The 26,911-nt window shown below is 44.7% G+C and overlaps 1 protein-coding gene across 3 annotated transcripts in view; it reads left to right on the forward strand.

Annotated features, from left to right (window-relative positions):
- PLCL2 (phospholipase C like 2) overlaps positions 1 to 26,911 on the forward strand; it is a 207,329-nt gene that overhangs the window by 143,669 nt on the left and 36,749 nt on the right. For all 3 annotated transcript variants that reach the window (XM_081234123.1, XM_081234122.1, XM_081234124.1), the window contains exons 5-6: positions 316 to 391; positions 24,186 to 24,295. In XM_081234123.1, the coding sequence (XP_081090249.1) occupies positions 316 to 391; positions 24,186 to 24,295 (186 nt within the window). The remainder of the gene's footprint in view (positions 1 to 315; positions 392 to 24,185; positions 24,296 to 26,911) is intronic.

The raw sequence follows: 26,911 nt of genomic DNA on the forward strand, positions 1-26,911 counted from the left end.
TGTGCACACATATTTATTTGTAGCTTTTCACACTGAAACGAACTCAGGTACTGGCTTGAGGTTCAAATCCAGTGTTGTGCAAGCCCAACCACCCGAGGAATATACTCATCACAGCCTGGTCTAAGCCCTTGTGTGGGGAGGTGTGACTGTATCATGTAACACGTACACACATGAACTTGAGTAGTGAGACGTCAGATGGAGGGACGAGTCGCCACATCCCCTCAGCCGCATTGGGGGAAGAGCCTCACGCCCGAGCGCGGACCCTCCTGTGTCCAGCTGTCTGTGTGACCTCCTGTCTGGATGTTTCCTCTGCAGATGATCCAGTCCCTCAAGGCGTTGATTGAAAATGCAGACGCTGTGTATGAAAAGATTGTACACTGTCAGAAGGCAGGTGAGTGAGAATTTGTTTCTTTTCTTTAAAATAAAGTTAGTAGTGTCATCTCTTTTGCCCCTGAGCTACTTCATCTTTTTGATACTATATCAAGAAAACCAGGTATAAAAAGTATTTCTTCATGGCTAAAGAAAATACTAATTCACTGGTTCTCAAGCCTGGATAATAGACTCACCTGGGGAGAGCTTTTAAAATATATTGACATGGTCTGGGGTGTGGCTTAAGCGTTCATAGCTGTTAAAGGTTCCCAAGCATTTCTAAACTGCAGCCCAGATTGAGACCCTCTGCGCTAAATCTCTACCACCTCCGTGGGCACCAGTTACAACCTCTTGAAATTGTTAATGCACTGACATTTTCACATGCTGAGGAATTCATTCATTTCACAACCAAATGTTACACTAGATTACAAAATTCTACTTACATAAACAACCGTCTCAGTAATTTTAGCTGTGATAAAACCAAAAAGTCACGTGTTCTGCATTGTAATAAGAATAGGCGGGCTTCCCTGGTGGCGCAGTGGTTGAGAATCTGCCTGCTAATGCAGGGGACACAGGTTCAAGCCCTGGTCTGGGAAGATCCCCCATGCCGTGGAGCAACTAGGGCCGTGAGCCACAACTACTGAGCCTGCGCGTCTGGAGCCTGTGCTCCTCAACAAGAGAGGCCGCGACAGTGAGAGGCCCGTGCACCGCGATGAAGAGTGGCCCCTGCTTGCCACAACTAGAGAGAGCCCTTGCACAGAGGCGAAGACCCAGCACAGCCAAAAATAAATAAATAAATAAATTTATTAAAAAAAAAAAAAAAGAATAGGCAAAATGCAATTCGTTCAATTTTCAAATTTTGAGTGTCAATTTGGAAGGTTCTAATGTGGAGAGTATTTGTAATTCATAAATAAGAGTATCTGTCCTTAATTTCTAGGGTTTTTGGTTGCTGTTCCTTCAAATCAAGAGGCCATAACTGTTACCTAGCCGTAAAAAGAAGTCATCTCTTATCTCAGAAATGAACTCGTTTAAAATAGATGAAAGGCAAAGATGCATGCGACAATTTCTCTTTGGGGGTTTATTGAAGAATATGCACATTAGTGACTAATCAACAGACAAAAATCCTCATCTTGTTAGCAGAATATTATTAGCAAAGTAACCTTTCTACTTCTAGTCCTTTCTGAGACACTTACGGCCACAATTAAAGCAAGTTACGTCAAATACCACTTTTTATCATGTCACTACCCTATACAAAATCATTGAGTAGCTGACCAAATCTTAACTTCTAACTTCCTATGCAAAGTCATTGCCAACTGGCCCACCCACTTTGCCAATGTTATATTAAAAAGTATTAATTAAGTCGTGTTCATTTATTTAATACATATGTCTTGAACTTGTTCTATGCCTAAGATACTTGTAAGAGCTGTTACATACCAAAATATTAAAAAAATAAGCAAGATTGGTTTTCGTCTTCTAGAACCTTCAAATCAAACAGGACGTGTGGAAGTAACCACACACAGTCAGACGCATTGAGTACTTACTGGGTGTGACTCAGGAGCCTGAGCTTGGCTTGTGAGGCAGTGGGGAGCCCCTGGTTTTTTAGTAGAAGGGGAGTGAAGCTGAGCTTTCAGGTGACCATCATAATAGCTGTGTGCAGAGGACTGTTGTGGGCAGGACCCGCTGGAGGTTGTCGGGAACCCGCTGGAGGTTGTTGAGGAAGGAGATGTGAGTTGTTCGTCCAGCCGGGCTTTGGGCTGCCCCGCCTCCTCCGCCATCCCTTGTGTGTTTCCACTTAGATTTCCACAGGGTAGGACCTCTGTCTCCCTCCTCTCTGCCAGTCTGTCCTTGTCTTCTTCTCATCTCATCAGTCTCCCAGGGGCTTTCCTGATTCCGGGATGTGTGTTCCAGACCCATTCCATTCAGCCCTTCAGACATGTATCTGGTTCAGCTGATCAAGCCTCTTCGGTCACTGTGTCTTTTATTAACGTGTCCCATCTTCCAAACAGGACAGTGACCTCCTGTGCACCAGGCTTGCATGCTGAGTGACTCTCTCTGTTTTACCCGTGACATCTGTTCTAACATCTGCACAGCGGAGTCGCTCAGATATTAACTGGCTAAATGTGATTTGGCTTTTATGAAGCATTCGATTCTATTAAGTGCATGTATTGCTATGAGAATTGTGGACCGTTAGCATCTGAAACCACAATTTATGGGAAAAAAAGAACTGGCTATTAATTTAACAATTTGAGTTATTGGCAATTCTTTGCAACTTCCTTGGCTTATGAAATTAGATAATGTCTAGCATCATGCAGCTTCGTGTTGTTTTTCTGTTCGATTTCAGTAAGGGATATATTTGCTTGTATTTAAAAAGCTGAAGAGTCTTGTCTGTTAAGGGTTTTGCTTGGGGAGGTAGGAGTGGGGATAACCGCTGTGTAATGGTCTGAGTTGCTTCGGGTTGAAAGCCCTTCAGAAGCACATAACGATCATCTCTCGGTTTCATAATTACTGCCGACCGCCTACACAGCCCTTCTGTTGTCCCAAGTGCTTATTTTAGAGTCTCTTGATCTTTGTTTCTTATGTTTACAGTTATCATAAGGCATATCGTTCTTAGTCATCTGAAGAGTTGCTAATTTGTATTGGGCTCAATAGCATTTGCATAAGGTTTTACTTTTGGTGAGTAATTGTTCTCCTGCTTGCAGATCTTCAATCTCGCAATGACAAAGTGAAGATATAGGTCACAAAAGTGCTGGAAGAGGGGATTATTTTAGAAGTATTCCACACTTTTAAAGACAAACCTATATTCTTATTAGATAAACCTTCATGTAAATAAGTGAAAATAAGGAGTTACACTCCACCCGCCTCCAGTCCCGTGTTGAAAAGTGCACCCAGTTGGGACAGGTTCAGACTCCCCGCCGTGTAACTGATTTTTTGGAGCCAGAAATGAGTCTGCTGATGCTGTTATTGGGAGGAGAGGCCGGGGAGGAATGCCGGTAAATGAAGACCCACAGCCAAGGTGGGCCAGGAAGCTGCTCGCGCAGCAGACAGGGACCCAAAGGGACCAAGGAAGGGAGGTGAGAACAGCCAGGTGAGGGGCAGTTGGGGCAGCCTGTGTAGCCCACTCTTTTAAGAAGAGAATATGCCAGCACAGAAGTTTGGCGGGTTAAAGGGAAATCTTAATAAGGGAAATCTTAATAAGAAAACCACGTTCCTAGGAATATGGAAGATCCAGTGAAGAGGCGAAGAGAAAGATGCTAAAAGATGAGCCCAGGATAAAGGATGCAGGAAGTGAGGAGGGCAGGAATCAAGCGTAGCTGTGAAACACTTGACCTTGGAAAGGGAGAGCCGTGGCCTGTGGACGCATCCTGGGGTGGAGGAGTGTTTTCCACTGAGAAGGCGGGGACGCCAGCTCTTGGGTGAGGTGGAAGGGGGGACAGGAAGGGCAGGATGTGGAGCATTTGCTCAGAGCCAGAGGCCAGTGGTGCCAGCGACAGGGACTGACTGAATGTTTGGATCGCGGGGAGGGATGTGGGATGAGTGGATCTGGGCTGCCACACGACTGAGAAAGACAGAGAAGTGATGGATGGCACGGCCGTGCAGGAACGGGTGTGTGTGAAGTAATGAGCACACATCCTACTGGGTCTAACAAATGCTTGTTCTCTCAGGAAGTACCCAAGTGGGTGATGGAAAGGAACACACATGGGGGGGGGCAGGGCCGGAATCTCCAGAGGGAGAAGCACTGTAGAAGTTCATACAAGTTCTTTTTCAAAAGTTTATAAAAGCTGATAAAAGATTAGCCGGATTCTTTCAGGGGAAACATCTTTTCCACTTTCTGATGTCTAGCTCTTTCTCTCCTTCAGTGGCCCCAAACGGCAGCCTGTGTTTGAATTTTAGTTAGTCACTGAATCGATCTGTTCCATAAAGAATAGGAAGATGATCTAGGAGGTGGTCTAAACTGCTTTGCTTCGGTGCATTGGATGTTTTCATCAGGTGAATTTAAATGGAAAATCATTTGTTCTCTGGGAAGAAAAAAAGAAATCAATGACTTATTTCCTGTCAATAACTTACTTCCTGTCCAAGATGGTGCATTAACACATGCATGTAATGTCCACTCCCTTCTGAGCCTCATTAAAATGACCGTAGGGTTTTTTTTTTAAATAAAAAACTTATAGGGACAAAGAAAATGGGAGCAACAAAATTTTGGAAACAGGAAAAGGAAAGTTGACTTAGCTGACTCGGGAAAGCTGAGTCTGAAGCTGGTGGGGATGGGGACACAGTCTGACTTCGTGGAGACCCCACCAGGCTGGGACCTCTGGGGGTTGGGGTAAAGGTGGGAATAAAAGGGGAGAGCTGTCCGAAAGCTGGATTCAGGAGCAGCTAGGTTCCAGACGGCCAAGAGTCATGACGGTGGGGAGCTTGAAAATAGCCAAATTCTCATCCTTCATCTGGGCAGTTTAATAAGTAATTCTTGGGGAAAAAAATCTAAACAGTATATGCCTGTTACTTAGCAATACGGACATAGATACTCAAAAAGGAAACAAACTCAGCTAAAGGGGTTGAATGTTAACTGCTTCTGGAGAGGGGGGATTGGTTACAACTCTTTATCTTTTTTTTTTTTTCTTGCGGTACGCGGGCCTCTCGCTGTTGTGGCCTCTTTCTTTGCGGAGCACAGGCTCCGGATGCGCGGGCTCAGCGGCCATGGCTCACGGGCCCAGCCGCTCCACGGCATGTGGGATCTTCCCGGACCAGGGCAGGAACCTGCGTCCCCTGCATCGGCAGGCGAACTCTCAACCACTGCGCCACCAGGGAAGCCCAAACTCTTTATCTTTAAACTAGGTGTATGCATCCTTCTGCCAAATATTATATCACTGCTAAATTTAAACTTAATTTAATTTACTAAGTTTAAGAAAGAGGAAGGAAGGGATGGAGCGGTGGAGGCTGCGACAGGAATACTTGACCTGCGTGGTCCTGGAGGAGGCGTGGCCACGCCCACCAGGCTTGGGGCCAGGTGGGTGAGGCAGGTGCTTGCCACCCAGGACCCCTGCCACCCCGGCTTTCTGGGCAGGCCAGGTGCAGAGGTGGTGTCTGCACCCAGTGGGCGAGAGCCTGGCTCCTCTTCTGGCAGGAGAGTCGGGTCCCTGCTCTTTCCAGTTTCCCGTTAGGGGAGGGGCAGTCAAGCTCTAAGTGAAAGATAGCCCAGCCATGGCCCCCCAGCCTGTTCAAGTAGAAGCTTCTATTCTGAAAGCTCTGAGGGGCTCCCATTGCATGGCAGGGGTGCATCATTACTGAGTAAAGTGGGATGGAAGGCAGCTTTCGAAATAACAAAAGCTTTAATTGCCCTTCATTTTAATCTGCTTACTGGAAATTTTTCTGTAATGGATTCTACACATCTCTGCTTTCTTAAGTTTGGCTGCCAAAAGTAATTTGAACTTTTGATGACCCAGGGTGGTTATATGCTGTGGTTAATGCAGCAATGTCCCGAGGAGCCTTAAGTTTTCAGGGCCCTTACGCTGTGCACTGGGGCTTCCTGTTCAGATCCTGTCCCAGGGGTCAGAGTTGAGTTCCATCTCCTCTCCTTCGGCTTTCACTCCCTACTGCTCCTGCAGTTCGTGCTGCATTTCCCACTGCCTGTTCGTACATGACTCTTTTGTTCTCTTTCTGATTTGCTGCTTCTGGTCTGCCGGCCTTTCCCCTGGGACCAAGCTTGATAGATTTATCTTACCTCAAAGCAGAGAGAGCCTGACGCGTCCGTGTGAGGAGAACAAGCAGGATGTCAGGCAGACCTACGTGACATTGCTCAGAGGCCTCTGTTGTTTTGCAAACTCCTGGGATTTCAGTGTGTTCTTAGCAGGGAAGGTTTCCGGAGAAGTAACCTGCCACCATCCATCATCTGCTTTGCTCACATCATTGTCTCGCTCAACACAACAAACGTAAAATCATCTGTACGAGTCATTCTGAAAACACTTCACAGTGTTCAGTTAGCAATGTTTGCAAAAGGAAGCCTGGGGGCTTCTAACTTTTGTCTTCACTTATGTCAGGCTGTTTCTCAGCCCCAATTTACAGAAGTAAGAGGTTCTTCCCTGGGGATCCAGCACAGGCTCCTGGGCCCCCTGTACCATGTCTTGCTGTGTGGTATTACGTTAGTCACTCGACTTCTCTCTGGCTCATTCTCCTCCTTCTAAGTGACAGTGAGTTGTATGTGACCCCGATAGCCCCACGGGTTCTAGAATACAGTGACCTCAGATCGGTTGCCTAAGCAGCAATTTTGGAATGGCCTGATTACAGTCACCTAAAAAGAGAAGATCAAATAAGTAATCCCATGTGATGGCACGGTGCATGAGTTGCATGCAGCCTGTCAGCGTGTGTTTCAAGGGGGAGAGTTAATGCCTCACTTTGAAGGTGAAGAGTGACCTCTCTGAAGGTGAGACACATGAACCCTTAACTCCTTTGGGACCCTCGGCCTCTTTCCTCTTCTAAGAATCACCAGATGCTCTCCCGGAGGGTGCTTTAATTAACTAACAGTTAGTGAAACCACAGAAGCCAAGAAGTAGCAAGGTCATTATCGGTGGGCCAGCCTGCTCCCCGCCCCATCCTTATTTTTTTTTTCTTTTTTTTTGGCGGAACGCGGGCCTCTCATTGCTGTGGCCTCTCCCGTTGCGGAGCACAGGCTCCGGACGCGCAGGCCCAGCCGCTCCGCGGCACGTGGGATCTTCCCGGACCGGGTCACGAAGCCGCGTCCCCTGCATCAGCAGGCGGACTCCCAACCACTGCGCCACCAGGGAAGCCCTCCATCCTTCTTAATTTTCTCAAAAGGAACCTTTGCTGATGGTAAGGGAGGGTAGAGGGATGATCACAAAAGTGACACCTAGGCCAACTCAGGCAGGAAGGCTAAACAAGCAAGCAGTCTGTAGGAACCAGCTGTCTCACCACACCCCCCCATCTCGGGTGCCCATCACCCCATCCTGCCTTCAGACGACCACATAGCTGCCATCGCAGCAGGATTTCCTACAAGTGTGGTCAGAGTCTCCTAGGGACACTTGTGTAAAGTGCAGTTTCTTTGCTTCGCCCACCTGTATCCTCGGGGCTGGGGCCCAGGAATTTGCATTTGAATGAGAAGCTCTCTTTAGAGGGTGGAGCAGAGAGAGGCCCCTCCTGGGTTCATGCTCACCTCTGAGCCTCTCCCCACCCCTCCCCGCCCTGCAAAGGGTGACTGCTCCGTGCCTGCCGGATTGATGAGAGCAATTCCTTCTTCCCGATTGATGAGAGCAATTCCTTCTTCCCAGCACGGCTTTCACTGGTGACATTTCCCGGTGCCAGGAGTGAAGGGGAGGGAGGCGGGCAGATGTGTGACCTCCCTGGATATCTGTCCTGTGCGCCGATCCCGAAGCTGTGCTTTCTTGTCCCTTCTTCCTCTGCCTCCTCCTTCCCTGTAAACCCAGAGTCTCTGAACGCATCACTTTTCATCTAAATGGCAACTCTCAGGCTTCCTGGTGGCGTAGTGGTTGGGAGTTGGCCTGCCAATACAAGGGACACAGGTTCAAGCCCTGGTCTGGGAAGATCCCACATGCCCTGGAGCAACTAAGCCCGTGCGCCACAGTTACTGAGCCTGTACTCTAGAGCCCGTGAGCCACAACTCCTGAGCCCACATGCCACAACTACTGCAGCCCGTGCGCCTAGAGCCCATGCTCTGCAGCAAGAGAAGCCACTGCAATGAGAAGCCCACGCACTGCAACGAAGAGTAGCCCCTGCTCGCCGCAACTAGAGAAAGCCCGTGCACAGCAAAGACCCAACACAGCCAAAAATAAATAAATAAATAAATGGCAACTCTCAGCATCTCAGCAGATTATCTTCTGGGGAGGGGTCAGGCTTCCTTCAACTCTGGCACTCCCATAAAAACCATTTTTGTTATTATTCCATCATACTTGTTTATTAAATTTGAGAAGAACCACAAGTCAAGTGAAGTCCACAGTAAATTAAATCATCTTTCTCAAATACCAGAAGGTTTTATACACACACACACACACACATACATACATACATACATACATACATACATACATACATATATCTGATAAGGTATTCTTGGATCTAAAATGAAGTAAATAGCCTAGATGGTCTCTAAGGCTTTTTCTGTCTTTCAAGTTCTGTGGTATAGAAATCATATGATATGATATATGATATATAATATAATATAAATAAGGGACTGTAGTGGGTAAAGTGAACAAATGCATTCTAAGAATGTTTTAACAATATTTAGAGGTAAATCTTCTAAGAATAAGGGATTTGAAACAATTTTAATTAACCTGTATTCTTTCATTATAGGTCAGTGCCTTGTCAAAAATATGTCATTACACGTGTTAACATAGTAAAGGAAAAATGCAGTCGTGCATCTGTGGAATGTGTTTAATGCTGTACTAAGTATTAGAGGTGCAGAAACTAATGCACGGTCTCTGCTACCATTGAAAGTTATAAAACACAACAAAGCCAGTAGATTAGGCAACGGGTATAAGTGGAATCTGAGAGAAGGAGCAGGCCAGGGGGTTTTGTTGGTAGGGAGGGGGTAGGGCTTGAACTAGGGGCTTGAGAGAGGCAGGTACGCTCCGTGTGAGGAGAGCGGAGGGACGGGGCTTTTCTGCTGGGCCAGAGGGGAGAGGCTTCATCGTCCAGGTGTGCTTTCCACGCACATGACGTACATTGTCCTGTCCGAAGGGAAATGTTTGCTTTGGGAAGCAGCAGAAATTAGGGTTGGAAGTAGAGGTTGGGTTCTATGACGGGAGCCTTTTAATTCAAGGATAAAGTGTTTGGCGTTGACTTCTAAGGCCAACATTGCCCAAAGCCTGATTTGAGGAACACTAGTCGTGCTCCTTGGGCGAAGGGTTTCATCACCAAATCTTCATAACACAACGTGTTCCCCTTTGGAGATTCTTGGGACACATCAGCATGCTAAATATTCCCTAGTTTAATTCAGCATATCCCAAACCAAATGCATTTGGTTATAAAGCCCTTCTTTCAAGCTCTGTCTGTCAACATTTTGAACACTTCTGGAATCTGCCGTAGGCCGTGGGGTCATGAAATAGTTTGGGACTCGCTGACCAACCCATCTCTCTCCTCTGCCCTCCATGTTCCAATACCCCACACAGCACTGGAATGTGGGGGCCTGAGCTACTGGGGTAGGGGGAAGGTGATTGTGAGGGTCTGGTTCAGGTGTGCTGGGCCAGGGATCATGTAGGGTGGCTGTCTTGGTCCAGTCGGGCTGCTATAACAAAGTATCACAGACCAGAGGGCTTAAAACTACAGAGACTTACCTCTCACAGCTCGGGAGGCTGGGAAGTCTAAGATCACGAGGTGAGGGCCCATTTCCTGGTTCGGAGCTGGCACTTTCTTGCAGGGTCCTCACATGGTGGAAGGGGTGGAGCTTTAAAAGAGCACTAATCCCATTCATGAAGGCTCCATACTCCTGACCTAAGCACCTCCCACAGGCCCCACCTCCTAACACCATCCCTTTGGGCATGAGGGTTGCAACATGGATTGGGGTCGGGCAGGGGGACACAAAGCAGACCCCAGCAGAGGGTCAAATGGAAATAGCTAGCACATTGTTGAAGCAACTGTAGTAAAGCTTGGGGTGGAGTGGCGTCTACAGATAGAATTAGTATCATCCAAATGGAGGAGTTATTTGAATGTATGAGTTCTTGTTTTTTTTTAAAATTAATTTTTATTGGAGTATAGTTGCTTTACGATGTTGTATTACTTTCTACTGTGCAGCAAAGTGAATCAGCTATACGTATACATACATCCCCTCCTTTTTGTATTTCCTTCCCGTTTAGGTCACCACAAAACATGGAGTAGGTTCCCTGTGCTATGGATGAGTTCTTTAATGAAGAAAGGGTTGGGAGGAAATATAGGCAATCCCAAGATATGATTATGAGTTTGTATTAATAATTCAGAACTGGATGTTTTACTTCAACCCCAAACCTTAAAAACATCCCGGCACATCTGAGCCCCTGCCCTGCCCTACTTTTTTTTTCCCTATAGCAGTCATTACCTTCCAACCACAGTATCATTTGCTCATGTTCCTTGGTTATTGTGTGTCTCCTTCCAACTAGAATGTAAACGCCTTGAGAGCAGGGAGCTTTGTTATTCATATCGTCTCCCACCGACGCCAAGAACAGCGCCTTGCCAAAGCTGGCACTCCGTAAATATTTGTTGAATTGAATTGAACGTGGAATGCTGCGGTTATTCGTCCATTTGTTTCTTCACAGACATTTATTAGGGTCCTACTCTCAGTCTGAAGGAGGCTGGGGACCTCACTTCCCCGCCCCAGGGCTCCAGGCCGAGCGCAGGAGAGGCGCAAGCAGAATCCTCACTGCACAGGGGACTTGGTCCTCTGGTGATGAGAGGACAGCACAGCCTGTGACTGACCCATCGGGTCAGCCGGAACCAGAGTTTGGAGCTGCAGTTGAGACAGGAAAGTGGTTTGGGAGCAAGGCTGGTGGGGTGAGAGGAGCCCCCGCGGGGACAGCCAGGCCCAGGCCAGCAGTGGCCATGGCACAGACGGCAGATAGCACAGACCCAGAACCTGCAGCAAAACACACACACACACACACACACCACCACCACCACCACCACCACCACCACCACCACCCCCTTGATGGATTAGACTGCATGCAAAGAATTCTGTATGCCAGAAAGGATCAGAAGCAAAGCTGCAACAACAACGAGAAACGAAGAAAAAAATGTTAGCAATACGTATTAGGAAAGGCTAATATCCCTCATAACACAAGGAACTCTTAAAATCAGTCTGAAAAAGGCCAACAACCCTCATGTTTGTATTCTTTGCAAAGAATATGAACACAGTTCACAACAAGGGAAATTCTAAAGACTCTAAAATAAAATGAAAGGTTGTCCAGACTCACCCATAAGCGGTGCAAACCTGCTACAGGTAGAGGGACAGTTATGAATGCAGAGTCTAAACACTGGCCTTCTCAAAGCTGAAGTCAAGTCATGGGAGACAGAAAATAAAAAAGCAAGTAAATACAACACTCACTGTGTCTGACAGTGGTGAGTGTTTTGGAATCAGTGAGGAAGAGAGGGGGACAGGGCGGGGGCAGGGGTGGGCAGTGGCTCTTTTCAATAAAGTGCTCAGCCAGGACCTCAGGGAACCGGTGACATCTGTGCAGGCATGATTGGAGGCAGAGAGCAAGCTTATCAGATATCTGGAAGGAGATTATTTCAGGAAGATGGGCCACCTGGCTACAGTGTTGGGAGCAAGGGGCCGGGAGGGCAGGAGCCAGGTGACAACGGGCCAGGCTGTTGCGAGGACGCCAGCTCTGCTCTCAGAGAGATGGAAGCTCTTCCTGAGGGTCTGAGCAGAAGAGTGGCTGCATCCGATACGCAGGGGGTAAGGGGTGGGGACAAAAGCAGGTGCTGGAGGACCACCCAGGAGGCTTTTGCAACCATCCAGGCCACAGAACGGCTTGATCTGGGGGGATCTGGGCGGTGGTGACGGCTATCAGGATTTATTCATGGATTGGTTGTGGGGCAGGAGGAAAGAAAGAGGGCAGGACTGCAGGATTCTTGGTTGGGTTCTCTTTACCAAGATGGAGAGGACTGTGGGGAGAGGGTTTGAGAGGGAAGATCAGAGGTTTGGATGTAGATGTGTTAAGCTTGGTATGCCTGGTTGACTTCCAAGTCTAAAGTTCAGAGAGAGGTCCAGACTGGAGGCAATGAATTTGGAAGCCAGGGGCACGAAAGTGGTCTTTCAAGCTTGGAGACCGAGCTCTTCTAAGCAGTGACAATGAATAGAGAAGATGGAGCCCTGGGCTTTCACCATTTGGACGTTGGGGAGACACAGGAGAGCAACCCTGGAGGTTAGGGTGCAGACGGGTAGGAGGAGGACGCTGTGATCTCCTGGAGAATGACGTGTTTCAAGGAGATGCCACTTTTCATGCATCAGATCCAAACGTTCATATCAAAGACCCCAGAGTTCCGTCTCACACAGATCATGACTGATGGGTGGGCATATAGGGGAAACTGGGAACTGTCACATTGTTAGGGTGTATAAATTGGGTCCACACCTAGGGAAGGCCACATGGCAGTAAATTTTGGAATTACGAATCAGGTACACTTTGAACCAGTAATTCCTATTTTTTTATAGTTTATTCTAAAGATTTGATCACATATTTGGGGAAATACATGTGTATAGAGTTTTCTTTATAACACTGAGAGCAGCTTAGATGTTACGCCTAAGTATTCAAAAGGAGGGTCCTTATTAAATATGTTACGATAGATCCATATGATGGGACATTATGCTACCCCTTCAAAAAGAATAAAGAAATATGTATGTGTATATATTCACCTGCACAGACACACAGACTACATATATATACCTATATAAAGAAGATCTTATATACACATAAAGATAAAAAAAAGTATATGTGTGTGTATATGTATATATACATAGTTTAAAAAGGCAAGGCAAACAGTGTGTGCTATTTGCTCATGTGTTTTTTTGTTTTTTTAAAAATTAATTCATTATCTTTGGCTGTGTTGGGTCTTTGTTGCTATGCACTGGCTTTCTCTAGTTGAGGCGAGCTGGGGCTACTCTTCATTGCGGTGCGCGGGCTTCTCATTGTGGTGGCTTCTCTTATTGCAGAGCATGGGCTCTAGGTGTGCAGGCTCAGTAGTTGTGGCTTGTGGGCTCTAGAGTGCAGGCTCAGTAGTTATGGCACGCGGGCTTAGTTGCTCCGCGGCATGTGGGATCTTCCTGGACCAGGGCTCGAGCCCATGACCCCTGCCTTGGCAAGCAGATTCTTAACCTCTGTGCCACCAGGGAAGTCCCTGCTCATGTGTTTTAGTTTTTTTTTTTTTTTTTTTTGCGGTACGCGGGCCTCTCACTGCCGCGGCCTCTCCCACCGCGGAGCATAGGCTCCAGACGCGCAGGCCCAGCGGCCATGGCTCACGGGCCCAGCCGCTCCACAGCACGTGGGATCTTCCCAGACCGGGGCACGAACCCGCATCCCCTGCGTCGGCAGGCAGACTCTCAACCACTGCGCCACCAGGGAAGCCCTGCTCATGTGTTTTAAAAGGTGAGGCAGGAGGCTAGAGCCTTGTGAGATGCTGAGGGCACTGCTCTCTCAGGGAGGGGGTAACCGAGGTTGCCCAGTGGGAGGGGCCAAGGAGGCTGGGTGATGGGGAGGGAAAGGTCGTTCTCCGTATACCAGTCTATACTTTTTAAATTGTTGAGCCGTGCGACTATATTATCTGTTCAAAAATTAAAATAAGAGGCGTAAAAAGAAAGGGAGAGGTGGACAGGGTTGCGTCCCGAGCACCTCGTGTGCTTGGGTGATCGTGCCCAACTGGTAGAGGGGAAAGGACTGACTTCCGAGGGCCATCCAGACAAACGTGTCCTCCGTGTGAAAAGCTCATCTTTGAGTATAAGTGGGGTGAAGAGGCCGTTTTGTTTCTCAACACAGTGAAGTGAGGAGGGTCTGCTGTTTGTTCCTCGTCTGATCCCAGCCCAGGTGAGTCCCGTGGCCCATGTTTAGAAGGGTGGCACAGTCACTGGATTCCACAGAGGACGCGAGGGATGCCCCTCCGTCTCACCCGGATTCCCCAGGTGGAGCGCTGGCGGAGGAAGGCACGCCCCCCTTACGCAGTCCATTCACAAAGCGTAATGCTGTGGGCGTGGCATCCTTCTGGGTTTTAAGGGTATATTTAAGAGACCTGGTTTATCTATTGCACCTCAGATAGATAAATGGAATGGGATTGAACAGCTCAAAATCCATCTGAAAATAATTCGGCTTTTGCTAATGCCAAGATTGTTTGGGAAGAAGGCCGAGAGAGAGAGAGACTACCAACTGGAACTGTATGAAACGTCCTGAGGCATTTCTGCGTCTCCATGGAGATTATGGCGTCAGCGCCCACGTGCTGGAGGCACACCCGAACTTCAGACCCCTGGGGTTTGGGGGGCAGAGCGTATAGTTTACAAAGCCTGTATATTTTAACACGTTCTATATATACGTTAGTTGGAAAAAATGATCCATATTTTGTTCTCAAGGAACTTTGATGTTGGGACATGAGACCATGTTATTTTGAGGTACTTGTAAAACTTGACAAATTGACCTCTTGAGTGAGATCCCATGTAGACTTGTGTTATATGGAATTCCATCTTCCAGGAAATAGCTCACTGTACCTAACTTGGGAAATCTGAAATAAATTAAAATTATAAATATATATTTCTTTTGTCACCATTTGAAATATTCTACCCTATGATTTTGGTTTCTATTTTCAACACACATAGAAATATTTTTGCACTGGGTATGTTTGTGATAAAAGAGTTTTTTAGGATAGCTAAGTAAACTAGCAGTTGAAAAAGTAATCTTTAGGTATATAAATTTAAGATCAATATGTCTCTTTATACTTGCTTCTGAAAATTTTGAGTCGTGTGCTACATGGTATATTTTCGATTCAGATCATTTAGATTGGTACAGAAAATCCCATCCAGAATGTTTGAAAGGTCATTCTGCTTCATGTTTGGCATGAATAAATGCCGTTTGTTTCCATCAAAGAGGAAATGCTGCCATGTTTCTGACTGAGACCCCCTTCCCTTCAAGGCAAAGCCTCTTCTTCATATCTTAGTATTGTATGTATCATGTATTTTAAATTTTTTATTTTATTTTTGTGGCTGTTTGGTTTTTATCTAGGTTAATCTGTGATGGGAGGTGGGAAACTTGATAGGACTGGAAATTTCTCTTTACTACATTCCATTATATGCAGTTGCACTAATGTTCTTAGCTAATGTAATTATGTATCATCTTTACACTCTCTGTTAATTTTTTTAAAACATGATAATCTGTCAGCATTACATTCCATCTTTTGTCATTAAGCTTTAAGCCCCTCAAAAACAAACCCTTTAAAATATTTAAGTTGCAGTGTTTTGAAACAATAATTGGAAAATTATGTGAAACAAGCACCTCCCTCTATAAAAAATTTGAGCTGTTTAAATTTTTGAGAATGACATGGAAAGAAGCAATAAGTTTCTAAAACATTGTTCTTTACATAAAAATCAAATAATAGGACTTCCCTGGTGGCCGCAGTAGTTGAGAGTCCGCCTGCCGATGCAGGGGACACGGGTACGTGCCCCGGTCTGGGAAGATCCCACATGCTGTGGAGCAGCTGGGCCCATGAGCCATGGCTGCTGAGCCTGCGCTTCTGGAGCCTGTGCTCTGCAACGGGAGAGGCCACAACAGTGAGAGGCCCGTGTACTGCAAAAAAAAAAAAAAAAAAAAAAATCAAATAATATACTTTTGTGTGGCCATACCAATTTTAAAAATTTAACCCTGTGGCTATAAGTGGAAAGGTCCACCATGGGCCCAGGGCCTGACCTTGTGTTTTGTTTGTGTGGCCTGTGCCTTCTTTTCCCTTTAGAGCAGAATGAACTATACCCTCGCAGGAATCACTGACTATGGCCTTTCCATTTGCCCTTCCTCTGCTGTTTGATGACCTACTGTTTATTTCCCGGGTTCTCAAGTTCATTACCAGAAAGGAATTTGAGCATTCCAGAAGAAAATGGTATACATTCTTCTGGTTAACATTCCAGAAGAAAAATAACCCACAGCTCTTTTCTAGAAACACAAACTTGGGGTCACGGAGTCAGAGGAACCTAATTATAGGGTCTTTGGCACAGAGCAGCCAAGGCGCAAAGACAGTCCTCTTGACAGAAGAGCAGCCACAGCAGGCCCAGCCAGGGCTGTGCTTGAGATGTGGTCATTTGCTGCTTTCTAGACTTTTACCCCAAGTTTTAATTCATGTTTCCAAGCACGTCATTGAATTTGTGTAATATGCCCACAGCCTTCAAACTTTCATGCTTTTGAACACACCGTATATATATATATATATATATATATATATATTTTTTTTTTTTTTTTTTTTTTTTTTTTTGCGGTACGCGGGCCTCTCACTGTTGTGGCCTCTCTCGTTGCGGATGCGCAGGCTCGGCGGCCATGGCTCACAGGCCCAGCCGCTCTGCGGCATGTGGGGTCTTCCCGGACCGGGGCACGAACCCGTGTCCCCTGCATCGGCAGGTGGACTCTCAACCAATGTGCCACCAGGGAAACCCCACACCGTATGTTTTGACTGTTAAATGATGTAGCACTGTGAAACTGTATCACGTCATGTTTTTCAGAAGACTGTTTACCTAGTTAGTATTGGTTTTCAAGTGAAGTGCTCTAAAACTTAACAAAGATGTTAATTTCTTTGGCCAGAATTAGCTGTTATCTCTTGCCTCCCTTACCGACATGGTCTGGCAACTGCAGTGTCTGCTCTTTTACCAGCTCAGGAGGAGCTGGTTTGGGTAGTTTTCCTGCATCTTCTTATCCTTTGAAGAACTGTAAAGGCTCCATTTAACAGCATTATTACAAGCCTGCCTGCGAGGGCGGCTTCTAGGCACTGCACCTGTGTGGACGGATAGTCCCCCTCCCAAAGTGCAGGGCCTGTCACCCTAAAATATCAGCAACGTAGAGAGGCAGGCAAAAGACACATTGATAATTGGTAAGCAAGGGACATGCAAAAAATCAGATATTTACTTTAAGTACAAAGGGATGCTTGCCTGTCTGTGGAATTAATAGTGTAGTTAGTAAGAAGGCGGGAAGCAGAGCTAACCTCCCAAAGCTGCCCAGAGGACCATCACCATGAGCGACCAGGTCTTATTCCTGAGCAAAGTAATAGGAGGTGCAGGCATCCTGAGGCCCAGCCTGCACCCTGAGGCCGCGGCTGAGCCGTGCTGGCTGCTCCTGGGCCCCATCTGTGGGGGACAGGCACCCCCAGATCATCTTTCTTTAATCGGTTCAGCATTCTTGTCACTCCACTGAGCATACTCCGGCAGGAAATGATAAGAGCTCCCTTTCTTCCTTGTTATGTAAATTTTCAACATAATTGCTTACAATTTTATAATAGGGACAAGGGCAGTCAGCTCTCTCAGAGGAGGTGTTTATTCTCATTTTCTCTCTACTCACTAAGGAGAAAACACAGAATGGTTGTCCTCAAGTTTTCTGAAATTTCAGCTTTTCTGATTGGTTATTTATTTCTTAAGATTAATCTTTACATTACCACTTGTTTGTAATTTATTCTGTAAAGTTTCACATGGTAATACATAGTTCTTGCATGACTACAGAACCTCCCTTTCATCGTATGATTCCTCATACAAAAATCCTAATTTGCTGCTGCACCTACAGAGTTTATTTTGGCATTGATTAAAGAAAGCAGAAATTGTACACGTTCTCACATCGTTGTAATGCTATTGCCCTATTTGCTACTCTAAGGCCTGTACACTCAGCCATTGTATTCCAGAACAAAGTAATAAAGATTTCTTTATGAAATGGTTGTCAGTGAGCAGATAATATAAGCACTAGTCCCCTTGCCCTGGCTTTCTCCCCATGCTTCTAGAAGTCTGTAGCTTTTTACAGTGTTCAGCGTGTTTAAGTAATGGGTCTTAATGGGACTCAACACAGCAGATGGTCAAATGCCCTGTACATGGAGTGTGATCAATACATGTTATTGGCTGACCAATTAGTGTTATTACTTTAAGCATCAAAAATTACTTTCATTATCCAAAATGATGAGACCTTTTGTATCTCAGTGTTATGAATGTTGACTACTGATTACAGAAATAGAGAACTATTGTGAAAAATCCACTTGTTAAAGAAGTCTGAGATAATAGTTCAGTTTTATCTCTTCAAGTAAATATTCCCGATTGTTTCATATTGGAGTCCTTTTTTAAAAAAGGTGAAACTAGAAAACATTAAAAAAAAATCTTGTTCTAGATAAAATAATTTAGAAATAGATTTTTGTATATGTGAGCTGGGCCAGTCATTTAAAAAAAAAAAAAAGTAGAATCTTGACTGTCTTGCCCATGTCTGTCTGTCTGTCTGTCTGTCTGTCTCTTCTCTGGCTCCTAACCCCACCACCTTCAAACTGTAACTAAAGAACAAGAAATTTAAAAATGAAAACAACTTAGCTTCTTCGTGGGGGGCAGGGGAAGGAAGGTGGTAACTTAGTCTTAAAGTTTTTAGTTATCTGATTTTCACCATCTACTTTAAAACTCTGCTCTTCAGACAGATGGTTTGACTTACAGGTGGAGAAGAGATGCTGCTTCTAAGTTTCTTAATAAGATAAGGACATTTTCACTGGGCTAATGTTTCTTTGCTGAAAATAATTTGGGAAATAGGGAGAATGTTACTTAACAACTAACCCAGACAGGTTCTTTATACACACCATTGATGTGAAGACCTCCTGTGACATGTTAGAATAGATTTCCTGGTAATTTAATATCAAGGGAATAATGCAGTTTGCATCTTGACATATAATCAGATTTCTTTGTTGTATATGGGCAGACCCAGTTCCATGGCATGATCTCATTCTCTCTCCCCTTGTATTCCCTTAGAACAGGGTCAGTGCCTGTCTGATACCCCTGCAGTGTTCTACCTCACAGTGTAATTATTGGACACACACACAACCATCCCAAGAGCTCATATTTTTTTTTAACATCTTTATTGGATATAAATAATTGCTTTACAGTGGTGTGTTAGTTTCTTCTTTATAACAAAGTGAATCAGTTATACATATACATATATACCCATATCTCTTCCCTCTTGTGTCTCCCTCCCTCCCACCCTCCCTATCCCACCCCTCTAGGTGGTCACAAAGCACCAAGCTGATCTCCCTGTGCTGCGCAGCTGCTTCCCACTAGCTATGTGGTTTACATTTGGTAGTGTATATATGTCCATGCCACTCTCTCACTTGGTCACAGCTTACCCTTCCCCCTCCCCATATCCTCAAGTCCGTTCTCTAGTAGGTCTGTGTCTTTATTCCCGTCTTGCCCCTAGGTTCTTCATGACTTTTTTTTTTCTTAGATTCCATATATATGTGTTAGCATATGGTATTTGTTTTTCTCTTTCTGACTTACTTCACTCTGTATGACAGACTCCAGGTCCATCCACCTCACTACAAATAACTCAATTTCGTTCTTTTTATGGCTGAGTAATATTCCATTGTATATATGTGCCACATCTTCTTTATCCATTCATCAAACACATGAAAGAAGCTCAACATCATTAATCATTAGAGAAATACAAATCAAAACTACAATGAGATATCATCTCACACCGGTCAGAATGGCCATCACCAAAAAATCTAGAAACAATAAATGCTGGAGAAGGTGTGGAGAAAAGGGAACACTCTTGCACTGTTGGTGGGAATGTAAATTGATACAGCCACTATGGAGAATAGTATGGAGGTTCCTTAAAAAACTACAAATAGAACTACGATACGACCCAGCAATCCCACTACTGGGCATATACCCTGAGAAAACCTTAATTCAAAAAGAGTCATGTACCAAAATGTTCATTGCAGCACTATATACAATAACCAGGACATGGAACCAAGAGCTCATATTAAGGACTGGGATTCTTGTTTAGAAATAATGCATGATAGTTGGGAAACCTTAGGCCACTGGGCTCAGACAAACCAATATTCAAGTTTTTCTTTACCATCTCCTCGGGAAAGTTCTATAGCCTCTTTCCAAGTTTCCTATATAGTAGGTGTAAAGTGCCTGGCAAGTTGTCTTTTGTTTCCCTTGATCATGTCTTTGGCCTGGACTTTGCATATCACAGGGGAGCAGTGAAAAGTACAATCATGCTGTATAGATCAAGGTGAGAATCCTTTTATTTCCTTAAAAAATAAAATCAACATATGCTACATATAAGTGGATTGGTGGAATGTTTGCAAAGATTAGTCTACAAGTTAATAATATGAAAATCTTTTTAAAGAAACAGATGTTATGTAGCAAACCAGACAATGAAATAAGTGATAATGGGACTGATGGTCTTGACCACTTTTTTAAATGTGGGGTTTTATATTTTTAACATAACTTTTCCACTTTTCAACTAATCACCTTTTTGTGCCCATTTTTAAAGAACTTCATTAATAATACACTTGTCATTTGCCTGTGGACTTTTATTGGGCTATAGATATTTTAAGAGGGGGAGGATAAGGGGGAATTGTCTCACTTTTTCATAGACATGTAGAATATGAGCTTTTTAGACAGCTATACTTGTTTCCTTAAATGTTTCCCCATTTCATCATGGGACTTCCCTGGCCGTCCAATGGTTAGAACTCCGCACTTTCACTGCCAAGGTTGTGGGTTCCATCCCTGGTCAGGGAACTAAGATCCTGCAAGCTGCGTGGTGTGACCAAAAAAAAAAAAAAAAAGAGTCCTGAGTCCTTAGTCCTTCTCAAGGCAGCCTCTGGCCCTGTGTTCTTCTGAACTTTCTGAAAGCTGCTTTCTTAAAATCTAGGATGGATGTTTGTTTGAGCTCGGCATTCTCGCATTCGGCTGTTCCGTGCTTGTGTTACCTGCCGGTTCTTACCTGTTGGTTGGAGTGAAGCCCTGCGGGGCAGTTCCGGTCACTGTCTCATCACCTTAGTGGTCAGATGGTCAGCAAGGCGAGTTAAGCCGACTGCCTCCAGTGGCGTGAGGCTCCCAAGCATACATCTGGGTGGTTGAAAAATCCGCCAGTACTGTTGTGTCACATCTTTGTGCCAGTATTGAGATCTGTAATAAGAAAGCATCTCAAAAAGCCCGCTTCTGGTCAGGCAGCTGTATGGTGTGGTCCCATGGTAATGTCACAACCATTTCCCTTCCCACGCCCCTCGGAGACCATACAACTCTATACCTTCTTGTTACACAGAGAGTTGCTGCTCCACCTCTTCTCCTGTGTCTCTTCTCTTTTCCGTGTTCCAGTCTAGACGTCCATCTACTGAGCCCCAGTGATGCTTATAAGGCCATAAAGCTTCCTGACTATCCGAAATAGAAACATAATGAATATTAATGATTGATGTCCTGAAATCCAGATCGTGCTGAAGTATTAAAACTTAAGACCCATTGGGGTCCTACCATCGGGGCCTCACCTGGCCGTGTTCTAGGAAGTGGGTCTGAGTCATCACAGCACACGCCAGGGAATCTCTCAGACCTGACCAGGGAAAAATTGTGTGTGTGTGTTTTACTCTAGCAGAAATCCCGGGTTTTAGAACATCATCGCCACCTACTCGTGGTTATTATTTTTTGTCTGTCTATTTTTCCCATCTGTTAAGCCAAGCACATCCAGGAAAGTCAGAACTAGATATGGGGGGGTGCAGCCCCCCAATGTGAGCCAGGCCACACAGCAGTGCGCTGGAGGGGGTTTAGTGACCAAGTTGGGGTGTTGGCAGAAGAGAGGCTGAATTAAAGGAGAGTGGTCAGTGTAGTAGTTTCCTAGGCAATGTAATGAATTTTACTAATTACTGTTCTTTTTTGAAACCAGGGAGGTTCTTAAGCCTTATTAGCATGACAGGAATTAGGGCCATAGTTCCTATTGGAGGGGGGGAAATAGAGAAGAAGGAAGACTAGATGGGCAGCTTACTGTATTTATCCTTTGTGTCAACTCTCCTTCACTGTTTAAAGACACGAAGGAATAAAGTTACTGTCAGTCACCATGTAAAGAGCTGCTCTGAAACGATGTTGCATAGAAAGGGAGTTAGAAATCGGATGCCCAACTGAACAGTAAAAATGTACGAAAGAACGCCGGAAATGTCTTGTAAAAATTACAGCTGCTCCAACATTATTTGTAATAGCAAAAGACTGGAGACAATGTCCATTAGTGAGGACTGGTTAAATAAATGCTGGCTCATCCACACAATGTGGGAGCCTGTGTAGGTGTTAGAAAAAGAGTGAAGAAGAGCTTGATACACTGGCAGGGAGTGATCTCCACTACGTAGTTACCGGAGGAGAAAAACCACGGTACAGAGCAGTTTGCATGGTATGCTGCTTTTGTGCAAGAAAGGGAGGATTGTGGATATGTGAACACATTTGCTTAGATTTTCAAGGAGAAACAAGACAATAAAAGATAAATTTGAAACTAAGAAAAATGTGTAGGGGGAGGGAGGGATCAGAGTAGAGGAGACCAGGAAGAAAGTAAGATTTACCTGAATGAACCCTGATATGTAGCTTGACTTTGGAATCATAAAACAAATTATATCCAAAAAAGCAGAATCACTTCCCACCCGCCACATACACAATGGGGGGGAAAAAAAGGAAACAAATGAAGGGAATTATACTTTGTTAAGTGACATATCCACATAAAGAAAATAAGTATTCTGACAGACCTTAGAACACAATACTTTTTCTGTACATTCTCAATGAGATACTCTAAGGACAAAAAAAAATGCAGAGTTTAAATTGTATTTCGCGGTCTTACTATTGGTTATGTTTGTGTGGTTAAGAATTAAGATTGTCTACCTAAGAGAAAAGAAATAAGCATAAGATTTTTTAAATTATGTAAAATTCCTGTATACTTAAATTTGAATTAGAAGTATGAGCAAGATCTTATTCTTCCCTTAAAAAAAAAAAAACTCCAGGGCTTCCCTGGTGGCGCAGTGGTTGAGAGTCCGCCTGCCAATGCAGGGGACACGGGTTCGTGCCCTGCTCCGGGAAGATCCCACATGCCGCAGAGCGGCTGGGCCCATGAGCCATGGCCGCTGAGCCTGCACGTCCGGAGCCTGTGCGCCACAACGGGAGAGGCCACAACAAGTGAGAGGCCCGCATACCGCAAAACAAACAAACAAACAAACAAACAAAAAACTCCATGTACCTGAGATCTGTTCAATATAAAGGCCTAGAAAACAGTGGAAACTCAGTAACAATGAGCACTCCTAGCCCCCATATTGTGTGGTTTTTAAACACCGTTCCCCACTGTAAGAGTCCAGAGGTCCCTGGAGAAATGCCTGGTTCCACATCTGTGATGAGAAATGTACTTGGTAAGTCTAGAACATCTTGTGCTGGAAAGCAAGGGACACATGAAAGACTAATTAGTGATTTCAGAAGAACCTAGGAACCCACCTGCGGGGTTCCCATTGGCCAGAGATGGGATAAGTGACTGCAGATGAATATGAAAACTTTCCATGAGTTTTAATGATATTAAACCAGGAGAAGGACTGTCACACCACTCCTGCATTCAGGCTATTTTGAATGACAATGGGGAATATGCATTGATTATGTAAATTATTCAGAGTTAGAGTTCTTGGGCTTTCTTCCCATCCCCTCCCCTCTACAGTAGGCTTGGGGTCTGACCTCAGATTGACTTTTTTTTTTTTTTTTTGCTGTACGCGGGCCTCTCCCGTTGTGGAGCACAGGCTCCGGACGCGCAGGCTCAGTGGCCATGGCTCACGGGCCCAGCTGCTCCATGGCATGTGGGATCCTCCCGGGCCGGGGCACGAACCCGTGTTCCCTGCATCGGCAGGCGGACTCCCAACCACTGCGCCACCAGGGAAGCCCCAGATTGACTTTTACTGGGACAGGAAATACATTGCTTTGCACTCTTTTCATCCCTAATTGCCAACATCGTGTCCTTGGCAGAGCTGAAATCTGCCTCTTGAGATTCCAAAGACCTGGATTCTGCTCCAGCTGTTCTGCTGCTCCCTCCACAGCCTCAGTGTCTCTGAACCTGGCTGAGCCTCAGACTCCTCATCTCTAACGTAAGAATGAGGATGATCACCTGTGCCCTGCAGCCCTTCCAATCCATGAGCACCCACCTCTAAGATGCCTTCTGCCTCATGGATGCCGTGAATTTGCAGTGTTTACCCCATTGTTACATTCTTAAATAGGCACCTTATGAAATCTCAGTGGAGATTGGAATCGTTTCAGCTGTACCTAGAAAAATAAATATTGCCGGCTCATTACCACAGATTGGGTGGGGAAGTAATATCCTTTGTCTTTCTGTTTCTTTCAGCCATGGAATTCCATGAACACTTGCACAGCATAGGCACCAAGGAAGGTTTGAAGGAACGCAAACTGCAAAAAGCTGTGGAGAGCTTTACCTGGAATATTACCATCTTAAAGGTATTTTCCTAGTTGTTTCTGATGCTAGTGATTTTGCATCCTTGTTCAGCATGTTTCTTCCTGTTAGTATACCATTTCCTGCACTGTACGTTACCAGCCACTTGAAGCTATGGCATGGTCACAAAAATCGAACGAGAACTCTGCTTTCTGGAGAGTCTGCTGCGGGCACAGTAGCTGGGCAGTGCAGCTCAGAGGGAGAACAGGGGACTCGAGTGGTTGGCACCTTGTGGATTCTGCCAAGAAGGGAAAGGATCTGCATTTCATCCTTAAAGCATCGTAAAGTTCATAAATGCCAGTTGCTACATGTGAAATAGAAAGCACTGATTACAGAGGAATGACTGGGAATTTGAAGATTCTAGTTCTTCAGATTTCATTCAGTGCCTTAAAGTATAATCACAGCTTTAATGTCAATATGACCCCAGGGAAAAAGTAGGAAAGAATTGTGGGGGGCATAATCAAAAGAAGTATGTAAAGGAATTGCTGTTTGAAAAAAATTTCCCTTCAAGGGAGAAACCATCTCTATCTGTTTGTTTATCTGCTTCCTTCTTTCTTTCTTTTCCTTTCTCTCTGTCCATCTCTCCCTCCCTCCCTCCTTTCCTCCTTTCCTTCCATCTTCCTATCTCAGCATGACCATTTAAAAATATTAACTTTTATTAGTTTTATTATAAAAGTAATATATTTTCATTACAGAAAATGTCAAAATAGCATAACCAAAGGTAAACATAGTCCCACCATCCAGGGTCTTTTGCTGTACATTCTCCCAGTCTTTTTCTCTATGGTATATATAATATGACATGATTTTAAAATTAATGTTATGTATGTGCCTTGGAACTTTTTTTGTATTTTGTCTCTCTGATTTTTACTTTATCTCAGTGTTTGGGACCTTGAATAATAATAACACAGAAACATTATTTCAGTCTGGGCCTTGGACAGCTCAATGTAAAATTAATCTCCGGTTCACCCTCCAAACTTTCTTCTCAGTTGAATTCAAAAGACATTATCACAGCTGCCTCTTTTAATTTCTCTGTTCCCCTTCAAGTTAAAAGATCCATCCTGCATCCCTAATTTTCAAAGTAATATATACTCATGTAAAAAAAATTGGGAAATACATACATGTAGATGATAATAAACTACAATTTAGACAAAAAAAAGATCCATCCTGCAGCTGACAACAATTTTCTGATTTAATTTAATGAAAAGTCACCCTTTCAAAGCTAGCCATCTTGCACTTTCTCATCTTAAACGCTTACTCATTTTTTAAAACATTTTATTTATTATTTATTTTTGGCTGCATTGGGTCTTTGTTTCTGTGTGAGGGCTTTCTCTAGTTGCAGCAAGCAGGGGCCACTCTTCATCACGATGCGCGGGCCTCTCATTATTGTGGCCTCTCTTGTTGCGGAGCACAGGCTCCAGACACGCAGACTCAGTAGTTGTGGCTCATGGGCCTAGTTGCTCCGCGGCATGTGGGATCTTCCCAGACCAGGGCTCGAACCCGTGTCCCTTGCATTGGCAGGCAGATTCTCAACCACTGTGCCACCAGGGAAACCCAAACCCTTACTCATTTTTATAATAAGTCATTTTGTAAACTTCTTCAAATACTTCCCTTCCTACACAGGTACTTTTTTGAATCTCTGGATCTTCTGCTTAGTATTTAACTCTGATCATTTGCAGTTCAGTAAACAGCAGATAGAAAAATTTACAATGAAGAGGAATTTGGCTTTACAACTTGCTGACTCACTCCCAACCAGAGACGGGGTGTACACTACAAATTTCCTGCAAACCTCGGGAAAAAGTTGCATCGTAGTTTATAGCCCTGTGATAGGAACAAATGCTCATTTGGCGTTTATTTTATTATAGGCAAAACAGACTTAGGGACCAAACTTTCATCTGTCAGCTATCCTTGCTACTCCATTCTGGTCCAGGAACCAGCAGCCTGGGTATCACCTGGGAGCTTGTTCACAATGCAGACTCCCGGGCCCTGCCCCAGGCCTTCTGAGTCAGAATCTGCCTTTTTAGAAGATCCTGGGGGATTCTTACGTACATTACAGTTTGAGAAGCACTGGGCTAAGAACCCCTGAAAATGGGAGGCTGGTGCACATATTCATGAAAAACAGTTGACATAAAGTAATGGCTCAGGTTTTAGAAACATGAAATTGAACCAAACAGCTACACTGAGGAAACTATTTTCTTTTGAATTATGTCCAGGAGATAGAATTAGCACCTCAGACTCTAATTATAGCACCTCAGACTCTAAGTATTCTATCCTATGGGTGTACCACACTTTGTATGTTCACTAGTTGATGGACATTTGGGTTGCTTCCAGTTTTTACCTATTAAGAATACAGCTGCAATGAACATTCACATTCAAGTCTTTGTGTGAACATATGTTTTTATTTTTCTTGGGTAAATACCTATGAGTGGAATTGCTCATATGGTAAGTGTATGTCAGACTTTATAAGACATTGCCAACTGCTTTACAAACTGCCTTATGAACTGTTCCATTGTGAATTCTCCCCAGCAGTGTTATGAGAGTTCCAGTTACCCCACACCCTTGTCAACGTTTGTTATTATCAGTTTAGCAAGTCTAATCAGTGTATAGAGTTTGAGCATCTTTTT

This window comes from Mesoplodon bidens (genome assembly GCF_964165515.1).
Source record: "Mesoplodon bidens genome assembly, chromosome: 5".
Taxonomy (NCBI): Eukaryota; Metazoa; Chordata; class Mammalia; order Artiodactyla; family Ziphiidae; genus Mesoplodon; species Mesoplodon bidens.